This window comes from Gavialis gangeticus, unplaced genomic scaffold, assembly GCF_001723915.1.
Source record: "Gavialis gangeticus isolate Ggan-Ray unplaced genomic scaffold, GavGan_comp1, whole genome shotgun sequence".
NCBI lineage: Eukaryota > Metazoa > Chordata > Crocodylia > Gavialidae > Gavialis > Gavialis gangeticus.
The window spans coordinates 385,266-397,931 of NW_017728998.1; the positions used below are offsets into that span (position 1 = coordinate 385,266).

Consider the following 12,666-nt stretch of genomic DNA (forward strand, 5'->3'; position numbering starts at 1 on the left):
GAAGATGGGAACCATGTTGGCCCTCTTCCAGTCCCCCGGTACCTCTTCAGAGCACCACGAGTACAACAGTAACGGATGTGCATCCAACACAAGACGGGCTCAAACAAAGCTGCTTTGTGCATGTTCCCTGGCCTGCTAGGCTGCAACAACACAACAGCATTCCCAGCCCTTCATCCTCATGCAGCTGAGGCTGCCCTGGATGATGGAGTGTGGAGACTGGCTAACCTCACGCCTCCCATTGCCTGGAGAAAATGAGCTTTGGTACGGCAAACTTCAACCTTAGGAAACCAGGAAATACCCTGTCCCTGTAATGCAGCCGTCATCTGCCGTGGGGGCTGGCTACTGCTGGAGGAATGGTTTGGAAAGAAGGGTGCTGAAGCACACAGCCCCATGGACTCCCCTTTCCCAAACATCTTCCAAGGCACTCAGGCTCGATGGGTTCGTCAGTCATTCGTTACCAGGCTGGATGCAGGAAGAACTGGGTGAGTATGTCCGGCCTGTGAAATGCAGGTCAGACTGAAAGACCTCACCTGACTTGAGTCCATGAATCCGCAATAACAAGCCAGCAGTGTGGACTCGGAGAACGCACCATTTGCTGCCTGTGCGCAGCTGCAGGTTGGGTTCATGTGCGCCAACAGCAGGCACCAGCAGGGGTGACATGTCCCAGTGCATGGGGGCAGGTCTTTCTGGTGCAGTGGCACGGATGTTCCCAGAAGTCCTGGCATCACTAAGGATGATCACAGCCCAGGAGCTCAGGAAAGGCTTTGTAGTGTTGAGACAGCGCAGAGACAGCTGCATAGGCATGTTGAGCCCCCTGTGCCCATGTGGTCTGCCAGCCTGGCACTGCCTGGCAAGTCAGGACCTGCTGCATGCTAAGGATCTGCTGAAATTAGCTTCGAGGCAGCGAGCAATGAAGCAGAGAGAGTGAATGCCACTCCTGAGATGCCGGGCAGGCCAGGGGCCCTGCTGTGTGTGGAAGGGGCTAGGGCTCCCACAGGTAGTGCGTGAGGGCAGCTGTGAAGCGTCCCAGCCAGATTCTCTGGGAGCCTGAGGGTTCACAGTAACGTGGGCTCAATCCAAGGTCCACATGCAAGGCACAGAAGCTAGAGGCAGCAAGGAGGGAGGTAATTCCAAGACATTCCCGCGATGTCAGTTCACAGAGCGACTCCCTGCAGTAGCTCTGTTTCCCCAGCCACTAGCTGTGTGGTCATGGACACTGGGACATCTGCAGCACAGGGAGGACTTCCTCTTTGATGTGCAGTGGGGAGTAGCAGAGAAGATGGTTATAAATTGCTCCAAGGGCAGAAGCCTCCATCTGCAGAGGTGCTACACATCAGCTCAGGCAGCGAGAGCTGCAGATCAAGCGGCCCTTGAGTCGAGCTCTCGGGAGTCTGTGTGAGACTGAGTCCGTGAGCTGCTGGCATGCAAGGTCCGTGCTGCGCCAGCACTGGTGCGTGGCTCCGTAGTAATCAGCACTGTCCTTACAGCTGTCCTGCCTTGTCCAGCCTGGTCCCTTGGCATCGGCTTGCCTCCTGGCCAGGTATTAAATACAACTAGTGCTGCTAACTGCACGGCGTGGGCTCCCAGATTGCTCCTGCATACTGGGAGGCGTGGAATACAGCACGGTTGGTGCTGGCCAATCTGGCTGTGCAATCCCTGCGATACAGAACAAGGCCTTGCCCAGGTGTCTACAGGACTGGGCCTGGTCCCAGGAGCTTGGTCTCCATTTCCCTGTATCAAGCAGCTCTTCTAGGTTTGTGGTTTCAGGGAATCCGCAAAGCTCCCTCTGCTGCCCCGAGGCCTGCGCTGGTCACCCCCACAATGCTGCTGACCTTTCCAGTTACAAAGTCAGGGCAGAAACCAACATTAGCTTGCCCACTGCCTGCTCAGGGTGCTTGGCACCCAGTGCGTGTGCCAGATCTGTCACATGCTCAACCAAGCAGCCTTCACAGCTGTGTTGGCCTGGTCTGCCTGCCGCTGAGCCTCCCTCTGGACTGTAACACGCCAGCCTCGCTCTGCTCTGCCAGGCCTGGGCGCTCTGCAGACTTTACCTGGCAGGGAACAAAATGCTTCTCCGAGGCAGATGTGGCACCAGTCCTGACTCAGAAACCAGTTCTGCTTCAGGTATGGGGGCAGGCACAGCGCCAAGGCAGACAGTGAGTTCCTGGGCCACAGCCCCATCCCGTACATGCACAAATACTGTCAGAGCACCTGCATGGTCCTGCGTGATGCCAGCTGCCCCTGTACCCATGGTGGTTGCTGAGGTCCCTCCACCTGCCCTGCTAGCAGTTGCACCAACCCGTTGTGCCTGTGTACTGTGGGGCTGTGAAACTGCAATCCAGGGATCACTGAAGCACCAGGACCTGGCATGGCAGGTGTCAGTCTGTAGCTGTGTCAGAGCTGGCACAGTGCCTGCGTGCAGAGTCCTTCTGCGTTTATAGTGTCCAAGAGGAGACCGACCCCCAACCAGCAGCAGCAGCAGCTATTAGCCATGCAGCCCCGACCCCACTCCAAGCTCCCCCTACCCACCTCCTCCACAGACACTCCAGCATGGTGGCAGATGCCCTTGCCAGCTCTCACATGGTCCGTGCTGTGCCCAGGAGGTGAGCTTTACAGACATCCTACACCTGCCTGGACTGGCCTCCCTGCTTCCTGAAGCTCTGCTACACCCGAGCTTCTCCTGCCTACAGCCCAGGACTCCGATCCCCCAGCCAGGGCACTGCATACCAGTGCTCAGAGACGCGTATGAGCTGCTGGCACAGCTCCTTGCACTCAGTCCTGCCAGGCAGCATGCCCATGGTGCTAGGCCCTCAGCATCCTTGGCCATCTCCACAAGATCCCTCAGCAAAGCCAGGCAGCCTGCCACGCACAGCCCCTGCATCAGTCTAATCAGGTGCAAACCCCCGTCCTTTCATCCACACAAGAGTTTACATGGACTTTCCCTTCTCTTTCTGCACCCAGCCCAGCCCCTCAGGATGTCACGATGAACACCCATCTCATCTACCTAGTCCTTTGGCTGCCCTGTTCAGGGTCATGCAACTGCTCATGTAAACACTTCTCTAGACCTGCGTGGAAACACCAGTTTCTGGAGCCTGTTAGCATGGAGCCAAAATTATAGGCTACGGCTCTCCCCATTCCTTTCTTTCCCTCTGAATTAAAGACCATCCCCGGAAGACTCTCACTTCAAAGCCCAGCCAAGCACCTTCTAATATCATGCAAAGGGCCTGAAGAATAAATTGCTCTCATCAGAAATAAAGCATTTTAGTTTTGTCACAAGCAAGAAGATCTGTGTTTATATGTCGCTCCAAAGGCAGCTCCATCTTTACGCTCCTTTTCTTTTGATGCACAAACCTGCATACCGCAGTGCTGTGATTGGACTTGGCTCTGGAGCCGTGCAAGTGTAAATATTCATTGGAATCCAAGATCGTTCCCCCAGCCTCTCCTCAAGGCTCTGCGGCTGTGCAAACAGCCGTGGCTCCACGACCACCGCAGCCTGGAGGATGCCTGTTCCTCCGCAGCCTGCGGACTCCTCCTTTACAGAGGCAGACATCGGGAGCCAGCCCTGCAGGCCATTTCCGCCAGCAGCAACATTGTTTGTTCCCTCGGCAATCGTCCATGTTTCGCAGTACGAGTGACAGGTCCCCGACTATAGCTACCCCGTGCCACAACCATGCTTCACACACAGCTGCCAACGACTCCTGCAGACACACACAGACTGCCTGGCCCTAGCTTTGAAGCCACGTCCCCAGGCAAACTCACCCCATCCCCCAAGACATGGTATGTCTAAATGCGCTCCACTCTGCCCTCCCATTCAGTGTGCCCACAAGTACAAGTCCTTATAGACATCACATGTGCCCTTCTGCCCACTGGCTCCGGAGTGCGCAACATGCGTGCGTTCATGTGCATTTCCCACTGACCCACCCAGAGCTCAGGAGTGCGCGCACACACACTGCACCTCCCAGGCACAAGCAGCTCAGTGCAGTTGCACTGTGCTCACCTCTGCCATGCAAGGTGCTAAGATGACCCCAGCACGGCAGAAAGGTGTGAGCTGACAAGATGCGATGCGCAGACTCATCCATTACCTGTTGCTCTGAGCCTTTACTAAAAGCAGGCAGCTCTGTCTGAGCAGCCTCTAGAAGAACCGCAGACATGCACAAAAGGCTGCCTGGGGCTGGCAGGGGCCAGTCTCCCACAGCTCACCCTGCTGGTGGTGCTGCAGCCAACAGGCACAGGTGAGAGGCCATCCAGCCCATGGGACACCTGGCTCAGCCCTACCTTGGCCCTGCCCGTCTGTGGCCATGTGCCGGGCAGATGGTAGCTCTTTCTGCTGCTTCCCTGGGTGGTCTTTCACCAAAGGCTTGGAGCAAAAGGCGTGACTGGGCGTGCGTGCAGGAGTTGGCACGCAGCTCCTTGGCTGGGAACTGAACCAGGAGTCCTGACAGCAGATCTGCACTTGCATCTTGGCCTGGGCTCTCCTTATCTCTGTGGCCAGGGGCAGAAGCACATGGCTTGCTCCGGAGCCCCAGGCACAAGCAGCATATGTTGTGCAGATGTGCCGCCTCCCCACGCCAGCCCACTGAGGCTGCTTGCATGTTTATGCTGCTGTCAGTAGCATCTCTGCTCCTTGCTGGGTTTCACCACATCCTGAGGCCGATGCCCGGACTCTCACGTGCCTCATTACTAGAGACCTGGGAGCACCAGAAGCCACCACCATGCCATGTCGTGCACAGCTCCCCGTGGCCAGGAAGGCGGAGGAAGAGTGCTGTAAGAAGTCAACTAAGGACCAGCTTCCCTGGGGAAAGCAGCACGGTGGTACTACGGTGTGGGGACAAGGACGTCACAGCCAGCCCAGGGGCCAATGGTGGTGTGTCAGAAAGCCAGCAGCAGCAGAGTCGGGACAGGCACTGGAAACAAAACAGCATCCCCACGCGGGGACCAGCAGAGCAACCCCTCAGGTTTGGGCACATGTTCCCTCCTGGGGGGACCCAGCCCTGCAGTCCAGGCCTCCCAGGTGCAGGCCCCTCTTCTGCAGCGCTACCGCTGTGCAGGTCTGCTGCTCAGAGAGAAGTATTCACACATTCCTGCGCTGGCTGGTGTATCTCCTGGGCCCTGACCAACGCGAGCGGCACGTCAAGCCACAGGGCCAAGCAAGGAGCGATTCTACCGCTCCAGAACACCAGGCCTCCTGCCAACCGACCACAGCCATGTCTGCTTTACAGCCCTGTGTCAGAGGCTCAAATTCATTTGGCTGCAGGCTACGATGTGTGGTGCAATCCACCTGCTACCTTCACGGTGCTGATTTGCAGCCATATGGGCCTAGCATGACCCAAGCATGTGATGTAGCAGGGAAATCATCCTCCACAGACCCAGACAAGCCAAGAAAAGGCAGAAAGGCAGTGAGCAGGGTCCAGAGGATGGCCACTCGCATGGTCAGAGGGCAGCAGGGCAGGCCCTACGAGGAGAGGCCGAGGGACCTGAACATGTTTAGCCTCCACAGGAGAAGGCTGAGGGGGGATCTGGTGACTGTCTACAAACTGGCCAAGAGGGACCAGCAGCACTACCAGGGGTAACAAGGAACAACGATCACAAGCTGGCAGAGGGTAGACTCAGACTAGACATCAGGAGGCGCTACTTCACAGTCAGGGCGGCTAGGATCTGGAACCAACTTCCAAGAGAAGTGGTGCTGGCTTCTACCCTGGGGGTCTTCAAAAGGAGGCTGGATAATCACCTAGCCGGGGTCATTTGACCCCAGTACTCTTTCCTGCCCATGGCCGGGGGTCGGACTTGATGATCTGCTCAGGTCCCTTCCGACCTGACCAACTACGAAACTATGAGCAGTGGCAGGCTGCTATGGTCTTTCAAGAGCATTCATGAGTCCAGTGAGATACTTGGGTGCCAGCAGTGGGAAAGAAGGAACTCGCTGCCCCTGCCTGTAAGTTTGCAAGGCATTGTAGGGGACCAGACAGGACCAGCCTTGTGGGGAGAAGCCCTTCAGGAAGCGAAGGCATGGGGCTACTTTCTGCATAGAAAGCAGCAGCAACTGAAGAAGTGCAGCCGTTCCTGGGGAGCAGGCTGGGAGTCAGGAGCTCCAGGCATCAATGAGGGCTCGGCGTCTCATACGAGCCCCTGGACCTTGCCTTCTGGAGTTGAAATGGGGGTCAAGTTCCTCTCCTTCCCCTGCTGACACCGACACAGGCACAGAGCACAAGAACTGGGGAGGGATGCAGTGGCAGTGACACGAGGACCACTGGAGGAGGAAAACCCCTGACTGCGCTCGACTGGAACCTGCTAAGCTTGGCTGCCCATGGCAGTCCCCTTGGTCCGTCACTGGGCCAGGGCAGGCACACAGGCAAAGCTGTGAGGGGGAAGCCAGATCTCTCCCTCTGGATTGGTGAGTTTGTGGGTCACGGGCACCAGAAAGGATGAGTGCCCACCTCCTTGTGAGCAAGATGGGCCATCTGGCTGACACTGCAGAGTGAGTATGTGGCCCCAGTGGGGGAGTGCTGGGAGACTGGTGCTTGCCAGTTGGGCCTGCAAGCTTGGGAGGATGCTGCATGCTTCTTACCAGCTGGCTGGCATCCTGCAGCTCTGTCTGCAGCCTGTGCATTGCAGCCTCTTTCTTCCGCAGCTCGTCCTGCAGCCCAGCCACCCTTTGCTGCAGCAACACCTGCTCTGCTGCCTGCTCCTCCCACTCACGCACTGCTGCCTCACGGGAGACGCGCTCCCTGGCACGCTCACTGCTCCTCAGGCTGGCCACCCAATCCTCCACCTGGCGAGAGACACACGGCTCACTGCAGGGAAGTGCAGCCCACCCAGCCCAGCCTCCTCTGCCTATGTGGCGCTGTCCACAATGCAGTGCTGCATGCTGTAAATGCGGTGGCAGTGGCTACGCCAAGGTCTGTGGCACCCCCGTCCAACTGTGCAGCCTCCATGGCTGCGAGGGCAGCAGAAGCAGAGACAGCCTGTGGGCACCAAAGACCCAACTAACCGCTCTTACCACTGCGGCATGGGCCGTGGGCACCGTGGAGGGGACAGGTTGTGTGTTATTTCCCTTCCAACGCAGTTCGCAAGCATGGAGCAATTGCCTGAGGCACAGGAAGGGACATGGGAATCATAAGGCAGTCAGCATGCCTGGGCTCCTGGACCCTGGGGAACTGTCCTGGCCACTCCAGTGCCTGGCTGCCATGGGCTCCGAGGCACGATGGATGGCTAGGGCTGCAGCCTGATGGGAGCCACACCCAGGCGCAGTTCCTGGGAGCAGAAGTCCCCCCACTCCCTCCCTAGTGGGAGCTGGAAACTCAGTCCTCTCTGGGTAGCACCCGTGCGGAACGGCCATCCATTTCCCCTGCCTGGAGGGAGAGTCCCTGGAAGCCCCAGCTCCGGTGATTTATCCGGGTCACAGCGAGAACAGGCGGCTAACTGAGGTTAACAGCTTTCTCAGCTCCATTTCAGAGAGACATTAGCATGGGGGCTACATTCACACAGATGTGCCACGCAGGGAGCCGCTGGCTGGGAGAGCTTGCCATCAGGCAGGAGGGACCCATCTGACAGGCAGGGCTGAGCAGCCGGCCCTCCTGTAAAGGGTAGGCCCATAACTCATGCTTCTGGTGCTAAATTACGCTGACAGAGCTCCACAGCAGATGCCCTGTGGCAGCCTCCAGGGACTGCTGGTCCCTAGAGCTTGCAAATGTTACAGACATGGAGGTGCTGCTCCTCCAGGCTCCCTCACTGTCTCCCTTTTCTCTTCAAGTCTCCTATCCTTCAAATTCCCATTCTCTGCTCCTCATTCCCTGCCTCTCAGCAAGAAAACCACTGAAAAAACCAAAAAGTATCACAAGTCATGATGAAACCTCATGATCTGACAGAGTAGTAGTAGTAACACTGAAAGGGGTCCTGGTAGGACAGAGAAGAGGATGCATCTGGGATTCAGAATGACCTTAATAAACAGGCAAAATGGTCCCAGGTTGAATGAATGAAATCTGGTGAGGACAAATGCAAAGTCCTGCATGCTTTGGATGGAACAATTGTGGGCACAAGTACGAAGTGGGGAACAACTGGAGAGGCTGACGAACTGCACGCAAAGTCCCTGGGGTCACAGCTGATCACAGACTCAGCAGGACTCAAGAAACTTATTGCAAAAGCCAATAGTATAGTGGGCTGTATCAACTGAGCATCATCCGAAAGTGAAGGAAAACAATTCTTCTGCTCTATTCAGCACTGAGGCCTGCCCTGGAAAACTGTGTTGTGTTTTGGGCTCTGCACTTCAAGAACTGTGGAAAGATTAGAAAGACTTCAGCAGAATGAGAAAAGTCAGAGGCCTAGAAAACATGACCTACAGGAAAAGCCTGGAAGAGCTGGGGATGCGGACACGTGGGAGAAGGCTCAGAAGAACCTCAAGAAGGACGGTAAACCTGTGATAAAGCAAGGCCCCAGGAGCTTGATTTATGTAGCTTAGGGTCAAGGCAGGACTGGCTGACAGTGTATGAAACCCTACGCAGGGACAGACTCAGGAGCAGAGGACTCACCTGCCTGGCAGATAAAAGATCTACAAGGACCTGACCAGGGGCTGCAGAAACAAGACAAATGCAGCAAAGAAGAGGTGCACATGTTAACAGCAAGAGGAATTCACCATGCAGATCACATATGCAGGCCTGTGCTGGTGCTGCACTGGAAACGTTTGAATCCAGACAGGATGCTCTTCTAGAAGACCTGTTCCAGCTCAGTCAGGACTCAGTCCAAGGCAGGCCTATGGCTGGCGTTCTGTGGGAGGTCTGAAGAGAGGATCTCTGGCTTTATCGCCCCTGAATCCACGTACCAGTGATGGCCATCCCATGGCTGGCCTCAGGCTGAAGCTAAGCCTCAACTCTACAATCGTTCTTTTCTCCTTTAGGTAGATTGGCACCACATCTGCTTTCTCGGTGCCTGGGAGCCCATTCCAGACTTTGAGCGCAGCTGCCAGGAGTTGGCGAGCTGTGTCAGCTGGGCCCCTGACGGGGCAGGTGCAGCTCCCCTGACCAGCCTCACACCTGTTTTCCCATGGTGTCTGCTGCTTTCCCATACCTCGTCCTAGCGCTCAAGATGCCTCACCTCCAGCAGCTGCTCTCACTGGTGGGCTCTGAGGGCCTCGTTCTCTCCTTCCACCTGAGCCAGGCGCACATTACACTCCGCAAGCTGAGGAAAAAGGCAAACACGACGTGAGCCAATATGACAGGTGTTCAGCTCTGCCCAAGGACTCTGAACAACACAGCACGCATGCAAGCCTGCAGCCAGGGTGCCTCTCCTGTGTCCTGAGGGGCCTGGACCCCAAAGGCTGGGCCTGGACCTGCATTTGCCAGCAGACAGGAGCAAGGAGCCCTGCCTGCCTCTGCTCTGATGCCCCAGTGAAGGGGACATCAGGACTGGGCTGGGGTCACGCCAGTGCTAGCTGCAGGCATCCTTTACATGTTGGCAGCAGACGCAGGAGGAAGCCAGCCCAGGCATTGCACAGCCACAGGGGGACGTGGCCCTGGCTGGAAAGAGCCGAGGAGCAGGAGCCTTGGGGAATGAGGACGGGACAGCGGGGATTTCCTGGGTCCAGCGCTGTCTGGCAGCAGATCCCAGACACAGGGCCAGCGTGGTCTGGCTGGGATCGCCAGAAGGCCTGGGCTGCCCGTCACCTTTCAGCCACAGGACATTCCACCTCCAGCTGCTCGCTCCTCTGTCCCGGTCAATTATGCAAATGGAAAAATTCAATATCCTGCCTGCCAGTTGGGAGCCTGATAATACCAGGTTCTGGGAACCGGCCCGTCAGTTGGAACCGCTGGCTGCAGGCTTCACCTGCACACACAGGAGCCAGACTGGGCTCGCCCGCAACATCTGGGAGCCCCAAGGAGAAAGGGCAAGACAGTGCAGTGACCGGGCACAACATAGATGCACAATTAGCGGCACCCTTACAAAGAGACACCAGCAAGACACACTAGGCAAGGGAACACATGCGCTCAGACTTGCCTCCCTTCACATGGAAGCAGACACAGACAAATGCACACAACACCCACAACAATGGCCACCTTGTGAGCAGGTTGACTACATGCAGCTCCACCCACATCCTGCACACGTGTGCGCGCACACACACACACACCACACCACACCCCCCCCAAACGTTGAATGACTCAAAAGCAAGATGACCAACATGCAGCGAGACTCCAAGGCAACCGCAGCACTGCAGCACCAACCAGCTGTGCAAAACCCAAACTAAACCCATCCTGCGGCCGTGTGAAAACAAAATGCATTCCCACTCTGCCATGCTGCCTTTGCCCTGGACCACCCCTGCCTAGCGGAGCATTCTCCCTGGCCGGTGTGCTGGGACCTTGCAGTCTGTTTCCAGTGATGTTTCAACCTCTGATATCCTGAGACTATTTCATGACCCGTTTGCTTAGGCTGGTGGGCATTGCTGAGTGAGGAAGGGCACAGGGTTATATATGTAGGTGCAACAGCAGCACTGGCAGGGATTAGTGGCACCAGTAGCTGCTGTGCCAAAGAGCCTGCTTACTGTATGGACCCAAACAAAAGCCATGGTCAAAATCCCATTGCAACTCCCGATGCCGGCAGGGATAGCACACAGGGAGCCTGGCTGGATGGGCACTGGGGAGGCAGGGCTTCCCGCCCAGCCAGGCGCGCACCATCTAAGCGATCGGGTGGCTCCAGGTGGACTCTGAAGCCGATGCCTGAAAACAGAGGATCTGCAGCAGGGCAGAAGCTAGAGCCACACATGAAGGAGGAGAGGCAAATCCCGGACACTGACACGGACTGTCACAGGGAGGCCCCTGGTCAGGGCTGCAGTCGGCCAGTTCAGTCCTGGTCTCCCTGGGGAGCACAGATCGATACATCTGAATGAGCCTCATCTCCTGGCAAACACTTAGCACTGTTATCACCAATTAAGACGGCTTTGCCCCAGGATGATGCAGTCCTGCCCCATCCTCCACAGGGCTGCCCTGGTGCTCTCCCTGGGAGGGGCTCAGCAGCAGGGTGCAGGGATCAATACCCAGGACATCTGCTCGATCACAGTGGCTACACCCAGGACCGGCAGCTAGCAAGAGAGCACATATCTGAAGCCAGCAGCGCCATGGAGCCTCCCCTCGTTTTCCTGTGCCTCACCTTCCTCGCTGGGAGCTGCCAGGCTCCACTGCCAGGTCCTCAGCCCTTCCTCACACTACTTGCTTTAAATGAACATAGGTCCAGGCTCCTAATGCATTAAATGAAGTCCCAGCCAGGCCCACGATGCTGGCACTGGAGCTGGAGCAAAGCAGAGCCTTCCCTTACCTGCCTCTGAGACTCATCCTGTAGCTGGCGGCTGGCCTCCACATCTTGTTCGAGCTGCTGGATCTGGCTGTGCTTCTGCTCCAGTTCTGCCTGCCTCTCCCTCTGCTTGGTCTGCAGTTGATAGATCCTCTGCTCTTGAGCATCCAGCTATTGACCCGCCCAGGGAAAGAAAGAAAAAATGGAAAAAAAAATCAATTAATACTAAACGGCTTAACAAAACCCCGAATAGCACAGGCCCGATGCTGCTGGGGGTGGGGATTGTCAGGAGGAGAAACACCCCCGCCCACTGCTAAAACCTGATGTTCTGGGGACAGGAAGCCAATATGGTAGGTGTGATCTGACAGGCACGCCAGCAGCAGCACTGACACGTCCCAGGCAGGGAGGCTGCAGACGTGCCGTCTGGGGCACCTGCCATCGGCGCTGCGTCTCGGGGAGGCTTTGCAGAGCGTGGGCAGGGCAATACACACCAGGTTCTTTTGATTTAACACCACACAGCAGCTGGCTCCCTCCTGGCACGGGCTTGTGCTGCAGCACCAGGCTACTCTGCCCTGCACCGGCAGCCCTCCCAGCATTCTCCGCTGGTACCACCTGCCCAGAGAGGACAGAGATGGGAGCCACGTACCTCGGCTGCAAGGCCGTCCCCTTTGTCCTGCTGGAGCAAAAGCTGGTTCTGGAGGCTCTGGATTTTTGCATTTCGATGTTCCAGCTGAAGAGTTTACATGGGGAGGGAGCAAGCAAGGGTGGTGAATGTCAGCCACTGAGCAATTAGCATGACAAGACTAAAGTATTGATCTGCCACAGCTATCTGTGCTGCTGCAGCCCCAAAGGGGGGGCAGGTCCCTGGCACTAACCCAGTGTCTCACAGCTACCATTGCCTTGCTGTGGCCAGGCAAGAACGTGCAGAGGGCCGCAGCACTGGTGGCTTGGTCCATGAGGGCCTGGAGAGACAGGAGACTGGGACAGGGAGGCAGCAGATCCTGCTGGTCACACCTGCTGTTGTGCTGGGGCTCATTTCTAGGCCACGTGGCTGTGATGGGGCACATGGCCCATCACCTCCGTTTTCTTGTGCAGGGACCGGGACTTCCCTGCTGTGATAGAAGCCGGACTCGAGGGGATTGCCTTCCGACCTCAGGTTGGGGAGGACCGGGTTAGAGAGCTTCTGGAGGGGCTGGACGCATTCAAGTCAGCGGGTCCGGATGATCTCCACCCCAGGGTGTTGAGGGAGCTAGCTGGGGTTATTGCGGGGCCCCTGGCACGGCTCTATGAGCGATCGTGGTGCTTGGGCCAGGTGCCAGATGATTGGAAGGTAGCAAATGTGGTCCCCATCTTCAAGAAGGGGAAGAGGGAGGACCCGGGTAACTATAGGCC

General features: G+C 57.1%; 2 protein-coding genes across 2 annotated transcripts in view; both read right to left on the reverse strand.

Moving 5' to 3' along the window:
* LOC109289246 overlaps positions 1-8,828 on the reverse strand; it is a 27,559-nt gene extending 18,731 nt beyond the window's left edge. Inside the window, exons 1-2 of the mRNA XM_019505240.1 lie at positions 8,816-8,828; positions 6,566-6,691 (exon numbers count right to left, since the gene is read on the reverse strand). Of these exons, the coding sequence (XP_019360785.1) occupies positions 6,566-6,691; positions 8,816-8,828 (139 nt within the window). The remainder of the gene's footprint in view (positions 1-6,565; positions 6,692-8,815) is intronic.
* The window catches only part of LOC109289345 (protein Hook homolog 2-like), a 168,923-nt gene continuing 163,090 nt past the window's right edge, over positions 6,834-12,666 (reverse strand). Inside the window, exons 8-11 of the mRNA XM_019505340.1 lie at positions 11,921-12,004; positions 11,299-11,445; positions 9,088-9,171; positions 6,834-8,270 (exon numbers count right to left, since the gene is read on the reverse strand). Coding sequence (XP_019360885.1) covers positions 9,103-9,171; positions 11,299-11,445; positions 11,921-12,004 — 300 coding nt within the window. The 3' untranslated portion in view covers positions 6,834-8,270; positions 9,088-9,102. The remainder of the gene's footprint in view (positions 8,271-9,087; positions 9,172-11,298; positions 11,446-11,920; positions 12,005-12,666) is intronic.